The sequence below is a fragment of the Cucurbita pepo genome, chromosome LG05, assembly GCF_002806865.2.
Source record: "Cucurbita pepo subsp. pepo cultivar mu-cu-16 chromosome LG05, ASM280686v2, whole genome shotgun sequence".
Classification (NCBI taxonomy): Eukaryota; Viridiplantae; Streptophyta; class Magnoliopsida; order Cucurbitales; family Cucurbitaceae; genus Cucurbita; species Cucurbita pepo.
The window spans coordinates 7,530,800-7,555,053 of record NC_036642.1 but is presented as its reverse complement, the minus strand read 5'-3'; the positions used below and the strand labels follow the sequence as shown (position 1 = coordinate 7,555,053).

The 24,254-nt window shown below is 36.8% G+C and overlaps 4 protein-coding genes and 3 non-coding genes across 8 annotated transcripts; 4 read left to right on the top strand and 3 right to left on the bottom strand.

Annotated features, from left to right (window-relative positions):
- Positions 1 to 2,728: 2,728 nt before the first annotated feature.
- On the top strand, positions 2,729 to 4,026 carry LOC111795094 (protein JINGUBANG-like). The gene has a single exon (XM_023677339.1). It carries the CDS (start codon positions 2,773 to 2,775, stop codon positions 4,024 to 4,026), a length of 1,254 nt encoding a protein of 417 aa, XP_023533107.1. The 5' UTR covers positions 2,729 to 2,772.
- A 1,001-nt stretch (positions 4,027 to 5,027) lies between these two features.
- Positions 5,028 to 9,879, bottom strand: LOC111795201 (protein root UVB sensitive 4). The gene is made up of 10 exons (XM_023677491.1): positions 9,216 to 9,879; positions 8,693 to 8,839; positions 8,404 to 8,550; positions 7,932 to 7,994; positions 7,777 to 7,853; positions 7,506 to 7,611; positions 6,646 to 6,748; positions 6,393 to 6,541; positions 6,248 to 6,313; positions 5,028 to 5,482 (listed from the first exon to the last, which is right to left on the bottom strand). The coding sequence occupies exons 1-10, from the start codon at positions 9,687 to 9,689 to the stop codon at positions 5,240 to 5,242; spliced, it is 1,575 nt and encodes a 524-aa protein (XP_023533259.1). The 5' UTR covers positions 9,690 to 9,879; the 3' UTR covers positions 5,028 to 5,239.
- A 2,600-nt stretch (positions 9,880 to 12,479) lies between these two features.
- Positions 12,480 to 12,551, top strand: TRNAT-UGU. The gene has a single exon. It is a non-coding gene; the product is annotated as a tRNA-Thr (tRNA).
- A 72-nt stretch (positions 12,552 to 12,623) lies between these two features.
- On the top strand, positions 12,624 to 12,695 carry TRNAT-UGU. Its single transcript has one exon. It is a non-coding gene; the product is annotated as a tRNA-Thr (tRNA).
- Positions 12,696 to 13,477: 782 nt separating this feature from the next.
- On the top strand, positions 13,478 to 13,549 carry TRNAT-UGU. The gene has a single exon. It is a non-coding gene; the product is annotated as a tRNA-Thr (tRNA).
- Positions 13,550 to 16,339: 2,790 nt separating this feature from the next.
- On the bottom strand, positions 16,340 to 18,090 carry LOC111794693 (B3 domain-containing transcription factor VRN1-like). Its single transcript, XM_023676803.1, has 4 exons — positions 17,824 to 18,090; positions 17,134 to 17,755; positions 16,858 to 17,051; positions 16,340 to 16,783 (listed from the first exon to the last, which is right to left on the bottom strand). Exons 1-4 carry the CDS (start codon positions 18,001 to 18,003, stop codon positions 16,523 to 16,525), a joined length of 1,257 nt encoding a protein of 418 aa, XP_023532571.1. The 5' UTR covers positions 18,004 to 18,090; the 3' UTR covers positions 16,340 to 16,522.
- A 617-nt stretch (positions 18,091 to 18,707) lies between these two features.
- On the bottom strand, positions 18,708 to 21,895 carry LOC111794390. Of its 2 annotated transcripts, XM_023676362.1 has the most exons (2): positions 21,215 to 21,414; positions 18,708 to 21,137 (listed from the first exon to the last, which is right to left on the bottom strand). In XM_023676362.1, exons 1-2 carry the CDS (start codon positions 21,340 to 21,342, stop codon positions 18,938 to 18,940), a joined length of 2,328 nt encoding a protein of 775 aa, XP_023532130.1. In that variant the 5' UTR covers positions 21,343 to 21,414; the 3' UTR covers positions 18,708 to 18,937. The 2 variants fall into 2 exon arrangements, with proteins under 2 accessions (XP_023532130.1, XP_023532129.1); XM_023676361.1 differs by having other exon boundaries at positions 18,708 to 21,895.
- Between the last annotated feature and the right edge of the window lie 2,359 nt (positions 21,896 to 24,254).

Genomic DNA, 24,254 nt, shown 5'->3' with positions numbered 1-24,254 from the left:
AATTTTAAACAAATTTATATTTGATGTATTTCATTTAACTAAGAATCAAGGTAATAAATTGTCATCAACTAATGAACCTTTATGGACGGAACCTTTATGTATGTGCATCTATCATATATGTATTTATATATGTACCTATACATGTATCTACAAGTAACCTCTCAACACCCTCTTTTAAGCTAAATTATGTAGAAATGAGTTTAGGACTTCACTTCATCTTTTTAAAGCATCTTGGATTCTGTCATTCCCCATTTTTCTTTTAAGCTTATCGAACAATGGTTGTTTCAAGAGTTTTGTGAATAGGTATGCGATTTGTTCATCACTTCGGCAAAAATTGAGCTCAATAGTGTATCTTCTTTACACAAATTACGCAAGAAATGAAACCGAAATATTTACTCCTTCCATGCAACAAATGATTTTTAGACAACTTAATAGTTGACATATTATTATAATAGATAACAGTCAAACCTAGTTGCTTATGATTATGAATTTCAAACATATTTCTTAATCAAATTGCTTGGCATAAGAATGTTGATGCTGCCACAAAATTTGCTTCTGTAGCTAGTTAAGAGTGTCTAGGTTGCTTCTTTAAAAACCAACAAATAGCTCCTGAACTCATCATGAGAATACTTCCTGAATTATTTTTACGATCATTTATATCACTTACATAATCGTTATCGGTATAGACAGCCATCTTCGAATCACCTTCTTTTTTTGTAAAATACCTCCAAAACCAAAAGTTTCTCTAACATATCGAAATATTCTTCTTGCTGCATTGAGATGCTTTTTCGTTGGACACTCCATGTAGTGACTTATCATGCTAACAACATATATGATGTCTGGTCTTGTTGAGGTTAAATACATCAAACTTCTCACAATTTTCTTGAAGCACTTATTATCAACCTCTCGCCCTTCAATATCCTTGTGCAACTTCAAACTCAATTCTCATCGAGTTCCAAATGTGCGCTTCATCCATTTTAAATCTTTCGAGTAACTCTTGAACATATTTCTTTTGATACATAAAGTTTTTAGCGACAAACTGAATAACTTCTACTGCAAAAAAAAAATATCTCATCAAACCAATATCTATCATTTCAAATTCCTTCATCATGCTCTTCTTTCAAACATTTTTTCACTATTGCAAGTAAATATTAAATCATCAACATACGAGCAAACAATGAGAATGTTACCTCATGTATGTTCATATGGACATTTAATGAATTCCATCTTTTCAAAATAAGAATCAATGCAATTGTATCATGCTTGCGGAGATTGCTTCGAACCTTATAGAGCTTTCTTCAACTTATATACTTTATCCTTTCTACCTTTTTGTACAAAACCATCTGGTTGCTCCACATCTACCTCTTTTTTAGGCTTTCCATGTAAGGCCGACTTCACATCAAGTTGATGAATATGCCACGGTTTCTATGTTGCAATTGAAATTATAAGCCTTATAGTAAATTGACGTGCTACTGGTGCAAATACCTCATAATCAACTCCATACGTGCTTGTATCACTTTGCAACTAGACATGACTTGTACTTATCTACCTCTCCATGCTCATAGTGAAGTTGAATTGGGGTTTCAACTCGTTCTTCTTCATGATCCACCAGAATCTGTTGATTCACAATGACTTTTTTTTCCTCGTTACCATGTTTTCTTTTCATTAAAGATCACATTGCGACTCACCACCACTTTCTTTGTCAATGGATCATAGAGTTTGTACGTCTAAGAAGTCTCACCTACTCCAAGGAACACACATTTTAAACTCTTGTCCTCAAATATCTTCCTTCTCGTGTCAAGAACATGTGCATATGTGATGCACCCAAAGATTCTAAAATGATCCACAAATTATATTCTAAAGTGAGTTCCATCCCGTGAAATTATATTCCCAATTCTCTGTTTAGTCAAGTCCGTAAAATGGTAGACATATTGAATCGACTACCAAAGTCATTCTAACCCTCGCAAATAGAAGTTCATAATTCACTCAAGATTAAAATCGAGTAGCATATGATCATCTTATGAAATATTAATTTTCTCAATAGTTACAAGTATATATGAACTATCTATCTTCCACTAGAAGATATTGTCCGCTTTGACCCATTATGTCTTACCGTGAGCCTCACAGTTTAAAAACACTTTGGTTAAGAAGAGGTTTCTAAACCCTTACAAGGAATGCTTCGTTCTCCTCTCCAACGGATGTGGGATATCACATTCCACCCTTTTGAAGGCCAGTATCTTCATTTCCGTGTGGAAGGGAGGTAGATATTAAATTTCCATGTGACATATCTCCCATGATTTTAGTAAGGGACATATTTAGGTAACAAAAAAAGGGTTAACATGCACAATTATAGGATGCTAATTTGGAGAAATGGGTTCATATTTGAAGCTGAGTTGAAGGTGGGAAGGAAAAGACATTTGAGTCAAGTGATGGAGGAGACATAAGCAGCCGCAAATTGAGGAGAGAAAAACAGAATAAGGTATATACAACCGCACCCTTCCATAACCTCCCCTTCATTCACACATTCTTGGTTGCCACATTTTGTCCCTTAAGAACAATTCTCCTCCATTTCTCCATGAAAATCCCACCATGTTAGGCGGCGGAGGTTCTTCCAGAGGTGGCCGAGTTTTCTCCGAAGAGAACAGCAGCAGCGTCCACACCCGCCGTTTCAATAAGCTTAAAAAACCCAGCCTTGACGACACCGACGTCTCCCTCCGACTCCCCACCCTCAAATACTCTGTTCCCAACGTCGACGACACAAACTTCTCTTTAATGGACGCCGACGCCGACGCCGACGCCGAATCCGACCCCTCCTTTTTCGAACCCGCCTCTTCCTCCCCTTATACCAAATCCCCATGGTCCTCCCACTTAACGCCCTCCCCTGCCCCCTCCGCCGACGACACTTCCTTCCTCCCCAATGTCCTCATGGGCTCTCTCGTCCGCGAAGAAGGCCACATTTACTCCCTCGCCGCCTCAGGGGACCTTCTCTACACTGGCTCCGACAGCAAGAACATCCGCGTCTGGAAAAGCCATAAGGAATTCTCCGGTTTCAAATCCAACAGCGGCTTGGTCAAATCCATCGTAATTGGCGGTGGGAAAATCTTCACCGGCCACCAGGACGGCAAGGTCCGTGTCTGGAAGGTCTCCAGTCGAGATCCAAGCGTCCACAAACGAGTTGGAACTTTACCGACATTGAGCGATTACATCAAATGTTCGATGAAACCCAGTAATTACTTGGATGGGAGACGGCGGAGGAACCTCTGGATTAAGCATTTCGATGCAATTTCGTCTCTGAGTTTGAGTGAGGACAATTTGTTTTTGTACTCTGCTTCGTGGGACAAAACGTTCAAGGTGTGGAGGGTGTCGGATTCGAAATGCTTGGAGTCAATTCAAGCTCATGATGATGCTGTTAATACGTTGATTTCGAGTGTGAATGGATTGGTGTTCACTGGGTCGGCGGATGGCAGCGTGAAAGTGTGGAGAAGAGAGCTGCAGGGGAAAGGGACGAAGCATTTTTTTTCACAGACATTGTTGAAGCAGGAATGTGCGGTGACGGCTCTGGCAGTGAACGAAGGAGCTAAGTTTGTGTACTGTGGGTCGTCGGATGGAGTGGTGAATTTTTGGGAGAGGGAGAAATCGTTGTCGCATGGCGGCAATTTGAAGGGGCATAAGCTTGCAATTCTGTGTTTGGCGACGGCGGGACGGTTGTTGTTGAGTGGCTCCGCCGATATGGGGATATGTGTGTGGCAGAGGACAGTGGCAGAGCATTCGTGCTTGTCGGTGCTGACGGGGCACACCGGACCGGTGAAGTGTTTGGCGGTTGAAAGGGATAATGAAGCTGGGGAAGGAGAACAACGGAGGTGGATTGTGTACAGTGGCAGTTTGGATAAGTCGGTGAAGATGTGGAGGGTGTCGGAACAGTCGCCGTCGGCGATTGTGCAAAGTTCGCCGCAGTATTCACCGGTAACCTCCCCTACGGCGGGGCTCTTGGTAAATGCTCCCAGTTTCGTAATTCGAGAACAGTAACAAAGNAAAAAAAAAAAAAAAAAAAAAAAAAAAAAAAAAAAAAAAAAAAAAAAAAAAAAAAAAAAAAAAATTACTTTTTCAGATATTTACATTAGTAATAATTTGGATAAATTACCATCTTACTCCCTCAACTTTTTGTATATATTGGGTTTTTGAAATAATAATAAAAAATGATGTAATAGGTCCATTATTTAAAATTTGAAGAAATGTTCTCTGATTCTTCTATTTTATGTCTAATTAAATTCAATTTTAAATATTTTTTAAAATTTACATCTCCATTATATACAAAAGTTTAAAAATACTATTAGATATAAAAATGTATTTTTTAATATTAAAAGTTGTATCTATTAAATCAAAATATTCAAAATTTAAAGAATCTATTAAATAAAAATTTAATTTAACAGTTTATACCGTTAATAAATTTATGAGCAATAAATCTAAAAGTTTAAAGATAAATATTTTTTTATATAAAAAAGTATTTTAAATGTTTTTATTTTTAATTTATTTTTGAATTTCTCAATATACTTTTAACTATATAAGTTTTTTTTTTTTTTTTTTTTTTTAAACTTTTTAATTTCATTATTTACAAAGCTGCCATTAGCAATTAATTATAAATTTATTCATTAATAATTATCTATTGCTATATATAAATATTCCCTTTTCAAAGAAAAACACCATCGACGCCCATCCATCGACACTCGCCAATACTATAACACACGTATGTACTTCAGGGTAACTCACTTAGGCCAAAGGATCTAGAGTTGGTGGAGAGATGACACCATGACTCCCACTATAATATATTTTGAGGTATTTCAATATTTCTCGAGTAGATGCAATTTTCGATGCAATTTTGACAAGCAATCATACAGTCCTATACAACGTCCGTCAAGTATTCAAGCGAGACATTAAATGATACGAAAACAAATACAATTTTTAAATAAAAATCTAAATAATTAATAAACGAGACCTTAAACATACGGTAGTCGACCAATGAAACTATACTCAATAGACCTTTATAGAGGTTGTTACTACGTAGGTATCGATAAAATTAATATTTTTTCCATAATTTTATTGTGTAAACAATTATAGTTTATATATATATAAAATACATAATTAACAAATTCTAAAATTATCCCCAGAGTTAAAAGTATCCTTATATGGGTAAAAGAAAAAATGATGAGATCAGCATTTTGGTCCTTGGAAACAAGGTCCCTCAGTCATCAACAAAGCTGTATCGTATTTGCTCATTTGTACTCAGCAGAACGTTCTTGACAGCCCATCCTAAGCTTGACATTTGTTTAACCAAATTACAACCATTTTCTTCTGCATATTTCTTGCTATCCTCAACCAAACCAACCCACTCCTTCGCCATTGCATCTGAAAACTTAATACCTTTATTGATTTCTTCGTCCCAAACGCTCGTGTTCGATACAATCGCTTTGCGGATGAAGCATGCCTATTCAAGTCAAGACTCATTACATCAGAATTTCAAAGTCATCAAAGAATGACTGAATATAAAGCATATGGACTAAAAGAATGTTGTGACATCCCGTTTCGAAGAGATTTCCGCAATGCTTTCGTCCCTCGAGTATCAATACTCTCTATGATTTTAAATGTTTCGCTTTGGTCTTTCTGGTTTTGTTATATTATCCCTAAACACCATTAACATCATCAAAAGTTGACCATTGTCTTTTACATGACTTTTACCATGTTTCCTTAATGCATTTGAAAAAAATGTGTTATCGAAAGAAAAACAAAATAAAAAAAATTATGAAACACTTTGTAGATCAAAGGTTGTTTGAAAGATTTAACTAAAGGTAAGATCCCACATCGATTAAAAAGAGGAACGAATGCCAGCGAAAGCGAGGACGCTGGGCATCGGTTGGAGAGGGAAACGAAACATTCTTTACAAGGGTGTAGAAACCTCTCCCTAGTAGACGCGTTTTAAAAATATTGGGGGAAACCCAAAAGGGAAAACTCAAAGAGGACAATATTGGCTAGCGGTGGACTTGGGCAGTTACAAATGGTAGAAACTCTCTCTAGAAGACACATTTTAAAAACCTTGAAGGGAAGCCTAAAGAAAACAATATCTACTAGCAGTGAGTTTGAGTTGTTACACTAAATCACCCGACCAAACTGAAACTTTTCGAACAATAGATATCATATTCAAATCAAGTGCAAACCAAACAGATGAAAATGAATTTAAGCAATTTTCTAGTACCTGCAATAACCCCATGCTGATATCTGCGGCACGAGCCCCTTCACGGAGACAAAGAAGAATACCATGCTACGATTTCGAACAAGAAAAGTGTGAGCAAAATAAATATGGACAGCTCGTAAAGGTTAATCGAAGTATATCTACTCACTGTATTTGTTGTTAAGCCCCGGCAGAAGACATCCATGCATATAAAATAATAGTCCTTGTTACATACAGATCGCATTGCAAGCATTGACAATTTTGGTATTTGAGACTCCAGATTCAAGCAACCTATTCTGATTGGCCATGAAACCTTACCTGAATATTGAAGTTATTATATTAATTAACTGCAGTTCAACATAAGTCTATGATCTGTTAACCTTCTATGCATAATGGAATCAATACAGAGACAAGACGCTCACCCTTTCTGCATAGTAAACCAATTCCTTCCCTCTCACTTACTTCGGCTGGTGTAGGCACGTATCCTTGCTCGATCCAAGTGCATAATATGATCTCGAGTCTATCCTGAACATCAAGTAACTAACGGTTGAGAAGCAAAACAATTATAAAACGTATTTCTAAAGAAAGTGTTTCACCTAAAAAGAACTCTATCAAAACTCAAGTAGTGAAGAGAGAATAAAGAAATCATAGTTCCATTAAGCAAACAGCTGATAAAAGACAATTTTGCTCCATCAAGTAAGCACAAAACAAACAGCAAATTCGAACACAACTTGTGAGATCCCACGTCGGTTGGTGAGGAAAACAAAGGATTCTTTATAAGGGTGTAAAAACCTCTCCCTAACAGACGTGTTTTAAGAACCTTGAGGGGAAGTCCGAAAGGAAAAGTTCAAAGAGGACAATATCTACTAGCGGTGGGCTTGAGTCGTTACAAATAGTATCAGAGCCAAACACCGGACAATGTGTCAGCGAGGAGACTGAGCCCCAAAGGGGGTGGATATGAGGCGGTGTGCCAGCAAGGATGCTGGGATCGAAAGGGAGTGGATTGGGGGGTCCCACATCGATTGGAGAAGGGAATGAGTGTCAGCGTCCTCGCTGGGCCACAAAGGGGAGTGGATTGTGAGATCCCACATCGGTTGGAGAGGAGAACGAAGCATTCTTTATAAGGGTGTGGAAACCTCACCCTAACAGACGGGTTTTAAAAACCTTGAGGGGAAGCCCAAAATGGAATGCCCAAAGATGACAATATCTCATAGCAGTGGGCTTGGGCCATTACACAACTAGCCTCCAAATACTGTGGAAAGTTGAATAACACAAAACCTACCTTCGTTAGCGTTTGCAAATGGACATGTTTAAGCCCTTGATATGTTCCAAAAAGATCCATTGCAGCAAAAATGGGGTAAACTACAAAAGGTAAAGCTGCTTGCAATCTAACATAAAAATAATAATGAGTTAGAATCCCTTGAAATGATAAATTCCAAAATTGAGAAAATATATCCATAATGATAAAACAGACATGAATTGATAATCTCTGAGTATTTGTAACTTATTTAAGAACAAACGGAAGTCTAAAGAACAATCAGGGGAAAAAAAACCTTTGATCATTCTTGGACAAGAAGTTCAGAAGGGCAGCGAGTATGAGACCAAGATTATCAAAGCACACTGATTGAATCTGCATAAAATGGATAGTTGAATGAACGTAAAGGATACCGAAAAATTGTGATCTGTTTCAGGAAGGATTATAGCCAACCTGTGCCTTGGCAGCAACTTCACCAAGGTTATCTGCCACCGCAAAACTTCTATGAACAGCAGACTGATTACAAAGAGTGAGAACTATAAGACGACACTGATAAAATCCCAAGTCGTGAAGCAAAAAGAATATTATCGATTGAAATGAAACTTTCAGGAATGTTTAACTAGCATAATTAGAACTTTTGAAACTGAGTCTTCCAGAAACTTCATAATGAACCAAATGAATAACTTTCCAAGTGCTTAAAAACCTTTTTCTAAACACTTTGAAAGTCATTCCAAACCTTAAGTGATCAACAACTTGGAGTAACTTTTCTCGACAAACGAACAACACAGAGTAAACCAACAAACACCTCTTACCAACAGAAAGAAATATTGGTTATTATCATAAAGAGGCGATCGATTTTCCGTGAAGAAAGTATGTCAAACATATAATGCACAAAATTGGACTAGATAAAATTGTGAACCCTTACAGCCGTTGATAAGTAGCATCCAAGACTTATTTGCTTCACGATGTTTGCAATCGATGCAAGAAGCAAGAAGTACTGAGGAAATGCTGGAGTCAGCAACTCAACTCCAATGCTTAAACTGAATAGAATCGCTGTCGAAAACCTGACTCTCTTGAAACGAGAAACATTAAAAAAGAAAAAAAGAATTGTTCATCAAACAATAAGATACAATGGAAACACAAACACTGCACTTTCAAGGATGATCTTCAAATAAAACTCCTTGTTCATAAGAAATTAACAAACAGAAGCAAACCTTCAAATTTGTATCGAATGAAGATGCTATCGTAGCAGTGTAAATACACCGACTTAACCGTCCAAGTCCATCCTTCAGGACCCAATTCAGAGCTGCTGCTGATGCTAGCGAACGAGTGCGCCCAACTCCTATAGCCCGAAACATTGCCTATCAATAAGAATTTTCCTTATAATTTGAAGAGAATGCTTATCATTAAACCATTAGGTGGACATCAATAAAATCAGAGCTAACAACTATAGTGCAGAGCCATAAAAATTCACACTCCAAATACTTTCATCAGGTAAACAATTCAATCCACACACCACAAAACACTTCAAAGTTCTGCTATCCGGATGTGCTCAAGCTAAAATGTTGTCCCAACAGTAACCAACTATAAGAAATAAACTAAGCAGAATATGAACAAACATCAAATGGGCTATAGTTAAATGAAACTATGAGTCTTATCCTTACACTCTATCAGACTAATTTCTTCTCGCAACTAGAAAACTCGAATAAATTGAAGGATTAAGTTTCATCCACTGACCTGAGTAGCAATAACCTGCAGAGCGGAACTGAAAACCCGATGCAAGAACTTCCATTTGACATAAAGTACATAATGCTCACTAACATTCTTGGGAATAAAAAAACCCTTAACAGCCAAACCACATGCCCTGTACATCGTTCGAAACCCATCATCGAAATCAAAAGAAACAGATGAAGCACCACCATCAACGCCGACCAACTGTAGAGAAACCCCATCCCACACGTACTGAGAGACCCTACCGGACCGGAGAAGGACGACGGGGAAGCGCACCGGGGTGCTGGGACCGGGTCCATCATCAAGGCCTTCATCGGCTCTGTACCGAGTTCTTGAAGTTCTGATAACAGTTCGAGGTGTAAGGCGGAATCTAGGCTTATTTGGAACCCCAATACCAACGGCGAAGTGGGTTTCGGGGAAAATCCATGGGCGTTGAAATTGAAGGGAATTCGAGATTGGGTTGAAGGAGCTGCTTTGCATGAGGGAGTGAAATTTTGGGCTTGTCGCTACGGGAGAGAGAGAGAGAGAGAGGGAGATGGCGTAAGACGCGAAAGGGCGTGATATGGTCCGCTCGAAGCAGCGGATTTCCCTTCCAGAAATTGTGAAGTGCTTATAGAATCGAAGTGCGAAGTGGAAACTAGGGTCCAACAATGAGCTCGATGATGATTACCTCCCGCCACGAAACNTTTTTTTTTTTTTACCTACAACAATTCGGTCTTTTCAGTTTTTTACAAATTAGTTCCTATCTAATATTAAGAGTAATAAGACTCTAAATTTTTACTTACCTACCACCACTATTGTTATCATTCTCGTATGCGGAATTAAACATTTAAAAACTTCATCATAAAACATAACATTCATCTTGAGACACAGTCATGAACTTACGTGTTTTGAAAACACCTTTAAAACAAGCTACAAAAGACTAAAGAAAAGAAATAAACCTTTAAATTAAAAACAGTCTATTCTAGCCCAAGTCTAAGAAAATAAATGTGACTACCCTATGCATGTGTCATAATCTCAGGTTGCAACGTCGTCAGCCGTACGGGACGCCTTGCCTTTACCTGAAAAGAATAGCATATGGCTTGAATATTTTAAGAAATAATAGTAAGTGATTTAACTCTTGGGGTCATGGAATGCAAACATAACTCACGATTTAGGGACCTATCATTTAAAAACCATCATAGGAGTGACATCCAATCTCAAACAAATTGGATGTGTAGTACTTCCCTACACACGATCCACACGTGTGAATCTCTAGGGGGCTCGCACACCCCCTAAACCCTCTTTGGTCAAGCTAATCTAAAGAGTTTAATTAACTAACTTTGTATCATTGGAGCTTATATTTGAAATTTGAATGTGTAGTTAGTCAATCGAAATTAATTAACTAAAGAGTTTAATTAATTAACTTTGTATCACTGAGTTTATAATTTTTAGGTCCATAAGGTCTCCTTGCTTGATTATACTAATACTAAAATGTTGAATTTAATGAAAATAAAAATTAAAGTGTCCCAATTAAAATTTAATATATTAGATACATTAAATGTAAGAAAAAAAATTAATTTTAAATGTTCAAATTAATATTAATATATTAAATACACTAAGATAAGAGAATAGGTTTATTGAATTTGATACATTAAATATTAAAACAATTATAAAACATTCCATAAAAATATATATTTGAAAATTCAATAAAATAGGAGTGGATTAAGATATTATATTATAATATATTAGATATTTAAATATATTATTTGATAAAAATTATCCAACAGTTCTGTACTAATAGGTTGAGCCAAAATGTCATTGATCTCTCACACTTGGAGAATTCTTTTGAAACTATTCTTCTCCAATTTTTACGAGATTTTCTTTCAAAAGGCTCCCACAAGTTTTAGCCTTGTGTTCGAGTCATTTTATGGGATGTGAAAGAACTTCTGCATTGTTGGAATACATCAAGGAGGTTTGCAAGCCGCAATTTCTACCAAGTTTAAGTTCTTACTCTTATATTAATTGCTTTATTTTAATTTTTAATAGAATCAAAATGGTTCCCAATTCTTACACTACAAGGATGAAGATTTCATTCCCTTCATTCGGGTGAATACTAGTATGAGCCATTACAAGTCTAACGAACCCAACATTCAAGAGTTGCTTGTACAATTCAACTAGATTGGATTGAGCTGTATGACACATATCTGTGGTAGAAAATCTCGCCCTCGATACATAATTAATTTCGTGATATTTGTCTTATTCATCATGGTCCAAGATTTGAAGACTAAAAAATCAGGTCGTGACAAATTGGTATTAGAGCAGTCAGGTTTTAGGTCCTAAAACTTGCCTAGGCCGAGAGTCGAGGAACAACCTAAACAGCTCAGTGGTAGAGAGTTAATCTTGTANTTTTTTTTTTTTTTTTTTTTTTTCTCCTTTGAAAGAATTGTTTGTTTATAATTAGATTCATTCACATAACCCTCCGGCTGAATAAGGATCAAAGTTTTCTAGAGCAAATCCATGTTATGAATATAGGCTACTTACTATTTTATACTCATCCCATTTTACCTTCCTTTTTTACTTTTGCTGATTGTCAGTCAAGATGAATGAGTACTCAAAAGTTGCGTGGTCACAGAGGGGATGTTTGAACTTTTATCCGGCCTAACTCACTTCCGGCTTTTAAATAAACTTGAAAATCACTTGCAGTGCAGACAGGAGTCTTGTTGAGGCATTAGACATTTGTATATTTTACGTTGAATTTGAATTCTACCAACACTCATTTCTGGCTTTTAAATAGACTTCAAAATCACTTGCATTAGGTTTCGGTTTATTTTAAATTGGATAAAATTTCGTTGTATTATATTTTTAATTTACTTTTAATTTATTTGCTTGCTTGGTCTTCTTTATCACGGTCCATAATTTGAAACCTCATAAAATCGGGTCGTAACAAATCGGAAGTTTTAGGTTCTATAAAACTTTCTAGGTTGAGAGTCGGCTTATCAAAATATTAGTTATTATAGCTCAGTGGTAAAACATTAATCTTGTAAATCGAAGGTCTTTAGTTTCATCCTACATGAGGACATGCATTATTGTAAATTGAAGGTCTTTGCTTGTTTTTCTTCATCACGGTCTACAATTTGAAACCTCCCTCATAAAATAGAATAATCGAATTTTAGGTTCGGTAGAATTTTTTAGGTTGAGAGTAGGGTTTAATGTGTTCGCTATTGTCGGTCAAGGTGAGAGAGTTTCTACGGAATTGCCAAGGTCGAGAGTTGAGTTTTAATATTAATAGCCCTTATAGCTCAGTGGTAGAGCGTCAGTCTTGTAAACTGAAGGTTTGTAGTTCAATCCTACATGAGGGCATACAGTCTACATTTCGTATTCATGTGTTTCTATGGAATTGTCAAGGTCGAGAGTTGACTTTTAATATTAATTGCCTTTATAGCTCAGTGGTAGAGCGTCAGTCTTGTAAACGGAAGGTCTGTAGTTCAATCCTGCATGAGGGTAGACACATTTTTAAACAGTCTACATTTCGGCATTGCCCTTATAGCTCAGTGGTAGTCTTGTAAATGTCTGTAGTTCAATCCTGCATGAGGGCATACACATTTTGTATTCATGTGTTCGTTATTGTCGGTCAAGGTGGGAGAGTTCTTATAGAATTGCAAAGGTGGTGATAAGATTCGGATTACCTTGTTGATCGAATATCTCAAGGCAAGAACATTTGATTGAGATTCGAATCACTCCACAAGCAAGATCGATCATGTCTAGCTTGAATGACTCTTGTTGATCAAATATCTCAAACACTTGTTTGAGATTCGAATCACTCCACAAGCAAGATTGATCATGTCGAGCTTGAATGATTCTACATGCAATCTAAACTACATAGAATTGCAAAGAAACTTAGTCATTGGCTAAAGAAAAGCACAAATGCTTCTTTTAATATATTTTCCAAGTCTTCTTACAAATACAACCTACATGGCTTTATATAGCCTCAAAATGAAACTACTAAATGCATTCCAAGAGTTGTAACATTCATACTTAATGGCCATAATGAGCCATTATGGAAATGTAACCTAAAAAATCTTAAAATACAGTAACTCTAAATTACTATAAATTGTAACCCACCCAAAATTTACAACAATCAAACTTCATTTTTCCTCAATGTAGCATGAGTTGAAACATCTTTTGATAATTTTGACAACCTTTTCTTCACATCTTCATTGAAGTATATTGTATGATTGATGTATCTTGGTTCATATCAGGTCGAGAGTCAAGTTTTGAAACTAATAGCCCTTATAGCTCAGTGGTAGAGCGTCAGTCTTGTAATCTGAAGGTCTGTAGTTCAATCCTGCATGAGGGCATATACATTTTTAATCGTATTCATGTGTTCGCTAGGTCAGTCAAGATGACAGAGTTGGCATACACATTTTTAAACAGTCTACATTTCGTATTCATGTGTTGGCTATGGTCAGTCGTATTCATGTGAGAGTTGGAGTTTTAATATTAATTGCCCTTATAGCTCAATGGTAAAGCGCCAGTCTTGATAATTGAAGGTTTGTAATGCAATCTTGTATTACATTTTTAATCGTATTCATGTGTTCGCTAGGTCAGTCAAGATGACAGAGTTGGCATACACATTTTTAAACAGTCTACATTTCGTATTCATGTGTTGGCTATGGTCAGTCGTATTCATGTGTTGGCTATGGTCAGTCGTATTCATGTGTTGGCTATGGTCAGTCAAGATGACAGAGAGTTGGAGTTTTAATATTAATTGCCCTTATAGCTCAATGGTAAAGCGCCAGTCTTGATAATTGAAGGTTTGTAATGCAATCTTGTATGAGGGCATGATCGAATAGGATATTTTTGACAGAAATTTCTGAAAATTTAAACTTTAATTCACAACGATTCTGGGGTCTTAACGTCGATTTAAAGTATGGGTATCCATTTAGAGTAAGAATCAAACTAAGTCGAGCAAAAGGCAAGTTATAGCCTTGTCTCTCGAATTTCTTCCAAATTTGAGAGTCATAGTCCACCATTTCCCTACTTGTTCTACAAGATTACCCACAAGTTTGATGAAGGAATCAAGTGCTGAAAGAGCCTCAAACATCAATTCCCAAAAGTTTGATGAAGGAATCGAGTGCTGAAAGAGCCTCAAACATCAATTCCCAATTCAGGCTGCCATTAAAGGAGCTCAAAGGAAACTTGAAATTTCAGTATGCCTACAAACAAATTCGTTGAGAGAGACCAATCTCATTCTATTTCTGGACGTCCAAGAAATATTTAAGTAGAAGACCACGCTAATAAGTCCAGGAGCGCGCCTAATTAGAGACTTCATTGAGCATCCGGAGGACTAAGATGTGTAACTTTGATGAAGAAATCGAGAGCTAATAGTCCTAGATCAAGTTGCCCAAGAAAAGAAGATCCTGCATTTTCGGGTGAGTCGAGACCGAGGAAACAAATCCAAAATTAAGACCACGCGCTTAAAGACGTTCCTCCAAAATGATTACTTTAGCTAGAGGAAAGAATAAAGAAGAAATTTCATGAAGAAATTGGGTTCTCAAAAGCACTAGAAATGGCTACCAATAAGAATTTTTTCACTTGAATTCCAGCTAGGAAAAGGTTTTCTGACGAGGTGAATAACTCAAGATACATTCTAATAGAAGGTATGAAATCAATCTCTAGCTATTCCCTCTAATACCATTTTAAAGTTTCATGAAGAAATCGAGGGGAGAAACACTGTATATAGAGCTGGAGAGGTGCATTTTCCGTTCATGATCTAAATGATCTCCAAAGTAACTTTTTTTCCGTTCATGATCTAAATGATCTCCAAATTATATGAAACTTTATAATAGACATATTTTACGATGATAGTTTGAAAGTTATTGGAACATGTTGAGAGACCAAACTAAGAATTAGGAAGTAAAATGACCAAAATGCCTCTAGAATTTTTTAACATATTTCAACCTCTTACCTATTTCCAAATGACTTACTACTTTTTAAGGCCTATTCTTAAGGATATAAAAATATATTTAAACTTTCAAATTAATTAGAGAAAATTAGGAACCTAACGGATTAGGGTCTAAGAAATGCTTAAAGGATGCTAGGTATCACTCAAGAATAAGGGATCAAGGTCATTAGACTCAGAAATTCAAGAAACTTCTAAACCTCTCACGATACAGCATGTTTATGACCCAGACTATATCGCTTGAAATGTAAGAAAATTTGGATGTAGATTTTCATACTATGTTGCTTGGAACGTAAAAAGCCTTGGGCATAGGTATTCAGATCATATCGTAGGGAATAATGAAGTCCTGGATGCGAGATCAGACTATGTCGCTTGGAACGTATGAAGCCTTGGATACAAGTTGTCAGGTTCATGACTTGTACCGTAAATCCTAAGGAGAGTATGTTGGAGAACAAACCAAGAACATAACAAAAACCTAAAAAATAGCCGAGAATGAATCAAGAATTAGAACATGGATTAAGATCCAAGTTCTAAGTTCTGAAGACAAGAACCCAGAACATTAGTACTAAGGTCTTTAGATCAGAACAAAGGTTGATACCTCATAACCCAAGGACCAAGGTACTCAAGCTAAATTATGAAAATAACTCACCAGTGAAGAATAGAACCAAAGGGCCTAGGTACTTGCAACAAGAATCCTAATAAGTTAAGAAGGAGTGTTGTACCCTAGCATACGCACGATTAAGAGCCTACTTACTGAGTTTTTGTACTCATTCCATATTTTACATATTTTTTAGATAACTAAGAAGCTGGTCGAGGTTAGGAGCAGACTCTGGAGCAAATGCCATAGACAAGCCTCATTTGCTGTCCTCAACCTCTTCTATTTTTAAATATTTTGTATTTGTTCCTTATTTAAAACTATATTTTAAAATAATATAAATATATTATATATTATGTTTAAATTCTCTCGAGAAAAATTTGTCAGTTTTTTTACCCTAAAATAATTTTAATTTCCCTATAAATAGTAGTCCTCAACTTTTCTATTACTTTTCCCGCCTTACAACATTACTTTCTTTTCCATTAGCAATTTAAAATTTGGTATAATATGATTTTAGTTTCATACATTTTTTATTATTATTATTTTTTATTTGAAAAAATTATCATTTTCATCAAATCTTCAATCACTTTTATTTTTGGATTATTATTATTTATGAAAATACGATTTGACGGGACCACCTAACAAAAAGCATTTATAGCTAAACTGAAATTCTATATGTGCCTGTGACGTATGTAGGGTAAGGTTAAACAGTCACGGGTTGAAGCAGTAAGGGAGCCAATAAAAAGAAATAGAAAAAGCAGGAAAATGATGAATTCAGTTCGCCGGTCGCCGGAAAATAGTGACTTTGAAGAACACTTTGGGGATTCTGTTCATCAATTCGAACACACACACGTCCCCTTCCTTCAACTGATTATCCACAGCGAATCTCTTCCAACCGCATTTCAACTCCGTCCGCCGCCTCGTAAACGCCCACCGTACACCGCACCACACGCTCCAAATCCTCCCGTCCGCCACTTCCAGCTTCACGTCCGTCGATTCTTGCAGGTACCTCTCCGCAAAGCTTCTCGGCAAACTCTACGCATTTCAGAAATCATTGTTCAATCACTGTTTCAATTGAGAATCATTTCATTTCGCTGTTTTCTTCTTACCAGGTAATTTCCTGTTTGGATGTAGGAAGGCCTCATCGTTACCATGAATGAAGGATTCTTCGTCCTCAATTTGAACGAACTCGCTATTCTCAGAACTCGATCTTGATTCTCCGTTAATGGCTTCGGCGTCCTTGGAGGATGCATAGGTCTCATCGATTCTGGACTGAATCGGCCGCCGTCTTCGTGATTACGCGCTGAAATCGGTGAGAATTCATCCAATTTTAGTACCGCTTGCTGAAATTGAAATTGAAATTTATAGAGTTTTTGCGAACGAACCTGATCCTCTGTACTTCCTCCGTCTCCACGAGTAATCTTCTTCTTCGTCGTCTTCTTCGTCTTCTTCTTCTTCTTCGTCTTCGTCTTCGTCTTCTTCATCATCATCGCTGAATCGTTGAGGTGTAGTGAATCGTTGATGCTTTATCTTCATGTTCGTCCTCATCATCTTCTTCATCTCGCGTAGGGAACAAAAGGCAGCTTCGTGATCTTTTTCTCTTTTCCTCTTCCTCGAAACGGCGTCGTTTAACACAACAACAGAGTCGTCCTCATCTTCGTTCTCGCTCTTCGGAAGCAGAATCGGCGGGCGGCGATCGAAGGCTATGTTGCGATCCTTACGTAGCCGGCGGAAGATCCTCGGCTTGATCGGATAATCGACTTCCGTAGCACTCAAGTCGAAAATGAGAACATTGAAGCACCGATTTCCTTCCAATCTGAAAACCACGAAATATCCAGCTTTCACATTGTAAAACTCCACGAACTCCGGCCAGCCTCTTGCGAAGGATACTTTGCCATCCGATTTCTTGAGTTCGACCTCCCAGTTTGCGCCGTCCGGAAGGCTGAGAGTGGCGCTGTTGTGTAGCAAAGAAGCGCGATTGTTGATAACAAACTTGTTTGGAAGATCCTGCAAAAAAGAAATTGATAAGAAAATGAAAAGATCAGAGAGAATGTGGATTGGATTAGGTTGCTTACAAGCTTTCTTTCGATGAGAGTGTGGTGGAGAATGATCTTGAAGAAATGGGGAATCGGTGAAGTGAAGAAAGCCATCCGGAGAGATTGTTTGTGCTTGCGATTTGGTTTTTGTTTGTTGTTTATAGTAAAAACACAACAATAATCAATAAAGTCATGAAGAACTCTACCAAAATTAATCATCAGGAAAGTATGTCCTCATCCAAACCCAATGAGTTTGAGATTTTTATCCAACTTACCCTAAAATCTTACTCCCTTTTCATTACCTTCATGTTCACAAAAATTGAGTCCAACCAAATTTTGGGTCACATGCCAATAAAATTCTCGAAAAAGATTGCATTTTGCACCGATGAACCAAATTTTTTGTTCTATGACCAACTTTCTCAATCCAGCTGCAAGAACATGATTTGAACGATGAATCTCCACAACAGTATGATATTGTCAACAGAATAAGCTCTCATGCTTTTACTTTTGATTTTTCTAATAGACCTCGTACCAATGAAGATGTTAAATAGTCTACGTGGGACTCCAACAATCCTCCCATCAAACAAAATACACCATTGAATCTCTTCTTAAACAGTCAGTTATCCATCTAGGACTATCTGGACGACTCTCCTTCTCTGTAATTCAATAGAGTTTCTACCACATACCTTCACTATACTCTTATCCCTTCCAGACTCGCAGCTCTTTCGTTCAACATTTGAGTCACTATGAGTCCACCTTCAAAGATTCTTTTGACATGGCCAAATCTCTACCATAGTATGATATTATTCACTTTGAGTATAAGTTTTCATGATTTTAGTTTTGGTTTTTCTAAAAGACCTTACAGCAATGAAGATAGTATCCCTTACTTATATATTCAAGATGTTTGTATCGAGCTAAAGGCAAGTAAGAAAAAGGTTGATTGAATTAAACATAGTGGAGTAAGCCAAAAGTTTACATGAGCTCTTGAAGATGACAACTTTCCAAAGCTCCCTCTACAATAGTCTCAAAGGAGACACAATCTAAATCTAACCAATTATAAACATAAACTGAATCCAAGCACATCACAATTTCAAACAATTCCTATCTTCTCCAAACACTATGAACAGATGAACAGATGAACAGATGAACAGATTCAGGTTGTTTCAGAACCTTCTTCAACAGGAGCAAGTGTTCCCTCTTTCACAAATGAAGCATCTAAAAACTTCGCCACAAATGCCCACAGTTTGTAAACGTCTTCGAAGTTCGTCAAGAATCCCAACGAAGCTGTTACGACCTCAAGCCGTGCAAACCCGTGCTTCCCATGCCTCCGATTTCTGGCTTGCCTGCACAGGGATGAATCTTCAAGGTTTAAAACGCCACGTTGCCGTCTCGGGTTGTCCAAAACACGAATGTGACTGAGGAATCCAAGGCCAAGAGATATGCCATCTCTTTCAGCTAGCTTCTGAACAAATTCTGGATTGACTAGTCCCTTGTTTCTGTCTCTCACATTGAAAGCTACTGCTGCTCCCCTTTCATATTTTATCTTTGGTCCATAAATCTGAACTAGGTTCACTTTGTTGCTTCCTTCCAAACCCGGAAACTTTAGTTGAAGCAACGACGTGACGAGCCAATTTATCAGGAATCGAAGTCGAAGTGTCGTCTTGTTCAATCCTAACATATTTATGTGGTCGAGATGTCGACATATAATCTTGGGTTCCCTTCTGTTCCACTCTTCCTCGTCGTCATATTCTCCGTTGCTAGTATAATCTTCATCATCGAGGCTCGTCACCGATCCTTCTCCAGGCTCGATGCTATGAAGCTCCTTCCCATTCTCTTCCATCCTAGAATAAACTTCTCTTCCTTGGCCTTGCAAATTAGTCTCGTCCAACCCAAAAAATCTTCCTCCAACATGCTTGCTTCCTTCCCTTCTCCCTAACAACCTGAATTCACCTTCTGTTTCCCTTCTAATCGCACTCTCCTTCATCTCCGAACATAGTTCCGACATCGTTCCATCGTCCTGTCCATGATAAAATTCATTGTTCAATGCTGAGTTTATTGAATAACCATTGGAAAGCAGTTTCCCAGTTTCTGTGACTTTGTGGATCTCTGTAATGGCTCTGTTATTACCCGATGTGGCCCTTGTTTCTGCACGTAGCTCTCCGTGAACTTCCTCAATGCCATCAAAGGATAGCGTATGGTACTCGTCATAGGGCCCTAAGTTCAAATCTTCAGCATCGTCGTAAGTCGGATCGCTATGGATCTTAGAAGTTGGCTTGTGTGAGACTAGGCTATTCTTCTTCCCTTTTAACCAATACTGAGGCAAGGGACCTGCATTATCAGATCCTACCGGACTCTGACCTAAGTCGATCCAAATCGAACAATCCGAAGATTCATCTTCACTGAATACCGGGCTCTTCATCACGTCCCCTAAAGAAATAGTCTCACTTTCCTCAAGTATGGTGCTTGTTCCTTCTCTATCAGAGCTGTTATCATGATCCATCTCAGCTTCAAAAACATCCCTCACCTGAACAGACGTGAAGGCACCTGAGAAAGCAGGAAGTTGCAATCCCGGATGAGTTTCGGATGTTTTCTCCACAACCCCTGCAACTTCTTCGTGTTCAAACCGTCCTAATCCATCAAGATCATCCATCGAGTCACTCAGATACATGGGATACTCTGGGATTATCTTCACCATTCCAGAGCCAGTAACCCCGGACCGAGTTTGTAAGCTTCCCATCACTGATCTCTTGATCAGAAGACATCCAAAACCAGTAGGATCATACCCAAAAACTCTATAAAACGACGTGATGATAAAATCTGGTCGAAAAAGCGATAAACCAAGAGAATCCATGTCCTTTGGACCTAATGACCCTGCATCAAGCAAAACATGCCAATTGTTCTGCTGTGCCAGAGCCATCCATTGGTATGAATACTTAGCACCAGTCACTCTAGATTGAACTGGAAACACAAATAAACCAACAGAATCCTTCTTCTTCCTTCGCTTGATTGTTATCTGTTTCCTCAAGTCAGTTGAGCAGAGTTTCAAAGTTGGCCATTTAAACCAAGCATTATAGGCCTTAGCGCCCTTGTCTCGAGCAAATTGAGCCATCCAATTCACAGATTGACTCTCATAATCAAACATAGTCAACAATTTCTTATTGGTATGAAACGGATATGATTCAGCCAACAATTTGAAAGCAGACCCTCTACTAACAGTAAAAACAAGCCCATATTCATGCTCAGGAATGTTCAAATGATCCATAATCCTACTCTTTATATCATGTTCTACAGTCCCTCTATCAGCACCACCATAAAGAGCTTGATTACTCAAATTTGCAGCAATCTCAGACAAACTAAAAGTAGAAGACTCCCAATTATGAAGACTCTGAACATACGAAAACAACCCAAATCCACAGTAATCAAGACATACCTTAAGCAAATGCGAGTATTCATTGGAACGAAGATGATCAATCTTCTCTGATGACTTATACTTCGGGTACATTGTAAGAAACTTAGTGAAAGCTTCATGAAGATCAGGAATGGCATCATCAGATTCATACGTACGATCGGCTGCCATGGCTGTGGCCTTGAGAAATTCCCGCTGAGCTTGAAGTCTAGCAAGCGATCGAGATCGGCCCAAGCCATTGCTGTCCTCGTTAGGCAGTGGCTCAGAGCCCACATCTTGCGATTTGAAGAGAAACCCATCTTCAGAAGCTTCTTCAAGAGCTTCTCTAAGCTTGTGTTCTTCAAGTTTTCGAAGAATCAATTTGTGTTTCTTCAAATCCATCGCTGAATCAGACCCATCTTTTCTTCTACTCTTCTTATCCATAATCAAAGCAGCACAGTGAGATAGAGGCTTCCATAGTGAATGATGCATCAAACCCAAGTTTTAAAGATTAAAAGAAAAACCCCCCAAAACTGCAAAAGAGAGCCTAAATCTAAGACCCTGCGGGGTTTATTTCGCCATCAAATTAAGAGCCGAACCCTAAGAACACAGACCCGGATCACGAAATTTTGCAGTGAAAAACCCCAACAGAAATAAACCAATTGACCCTTAAATCAAATGCGCATTCCCACCATTAGCATTTCAGAGAAACAGAGGAAAAAGGCATCGAGTAGTAGTAAAGACTTTTATTTATTTATTTATTTATTTATTTATTTATTATCACCTTTAGTTTGAACCATTTAACTTTGCTACTACCAATTGAATGATTTTTGGAGGGACCCCTCAGTGACTTTTATTTCTATTTTATTTCAATCATGACAGATTAAAAAAAGTCAAATAACATTTGGTTCTTGTTCTTGTTCTTGATTGATTTTAAGTTTTCTCTTTCTCTTAGGACTTGCATTTAAAAATGTTCATGAATTTGATGTTGTCTAATCTAAAATGAATTCTATTGATCTGTTTGATTGGATTTGAGCCAATGGTTTCTTCTCCATTTCTGTATTATGTTAATTAGTCTGTAGTTTGAACAGACTAAAATAAGAAACCTTTGAGGATGTGCTACCTAATTGAATGGATTGACAAAAATGTTAGTTAACATATGTTTGGTTTTATTTGTTAATTTCTTATTATTCCAACAGTGTACTCCCCCTAGATTAGATGGAGTTGTAAAAATCTTTTAAACCAACTCAAAATTTCGGGTTTGTTACATGAGTAACTCAAGTAACCCAAATAATATTCACAACTCAACTAGTTGGGTTGGCACGTTATTCTTTTTTTTAAATTATTTAAGAACTTATAATTATATGATTCATTCTACGATTAAAATCTTATAAAATTTAAATACCAAACATTTATAAATCAACACAATCTTACTGTTAATATATATATATTTTTAAATTAAGACAAGATTAATTTGAATTGTAACTTTATGCTCAGTTGGTTGGATTGACTTAATCAAGAAAATGTCAACTAGTGACTACGATTGAATTTTTTGTTTTTAAAAAAATTAAGTTTAATCCAGCCCAAAAAATAAAAAAATATAATCCAACTCAACCTTCATTTTTTTATTAGATAATTTGGATGGGTCGAATTATTGAGTTGTATTGGATCGTAGCCACCCTAATATCTTGAAAGTTAATATTTTAATATTTGTAACTTAGTTTATATAATTAGTGAAATTACGAAAATGTAGTTTGAAATAAAATTAAATATTTATTTTAGTATATTATTAATAACTTCTAATTAAAATATTGTCATATATCCATATCTAATAGTAGTTTGATTGGATAAGTTTAAATTTGAATTTGACTTTATTGTTTGCATGGTAATATTCTTGGAAAAGTAAAAGGTTAAATTCGAATATAACCAAATACTTACCAAATCTTTACGAATAAACTTAATTTTATAAAAGATTTGAATTTTAAAATTTTAATGATCATAATATTTTAAACCTATGGCATTTGCATCTAATTGGTAAAGTTAACTACATGATAGAGATCAAAGAATTCAATCACATGGAACATGGTTCCTGATTGGTGGGGTGGGACATATTTTTCATGACGGTTTATTGGGCCCTACTTATTATTTATTTATTTTTTTTTGGTGTGGTTGGACGCATAGTAATTCTCTATACACGGTTCACGTAATTAAGCGTGAACCCACTAGACAAGCTTGTACACATATCCTCTAGACTTGACTACGGGATAACACACTCACACTGTTGGAAACCAATGGAAAAGAAATAAGTGTGTATCTTGTGGTGTACATGTCTGTACGTAACATACTAGAGAAGTAATTCACGCTTGTGACATACAAATTTTATAAGGTCCCACATTTAAAACTATGGTACAGTGTAACGATGCACACGATACTTCCATACTTTTCATGATAAGAATACCCGATCCGAAAAGACTTAAATAAAGCAATAATATTATATATTGTCACACCAAGAAACATCAATTTGTTATATAAAGTTGAAATTATAGTTTTGTTTTTGTATTTTGTTAGGGATGAAGGGTGAAGTCCCATCAGTTGTCCACTACGGACAAAACATGACTAAGAATATATTAGCAAATGTGAGGTAGGTTTTGCTTGGACCTTTCTCCCTTGCTGTTTTCTTATTGTTCTTCCTTTTTGCCCTTCTTTCTTATTTCATTCTTTTCCTCTTTATTTTATTTCATTGTTTCCATATATATGGAATTCCAAATCCGGTTTCGTTGTTCTTTAATGCGTTTATCGTTCACTTATAACTCATGCACGATATGGTAACTTGTATCTATAGATATAATTATTATAGCTAAATTAATCATAGCTTAACATAAAACACAATATTATTCCTATACCTCTGATGTTCATGAATAGCCAAACGAAATCTTCAATTAAATGAACGTTTTATTGGGATATTTGGGTGGAGTAATACATAGTTTAAATTCTCATAATTTTTAGGTTTGTCTATGATCTAGATGATATTCTCTTTCAAATTCCTTTGATATCCATTTTTATCACGGTTGGATGATTGGATGAT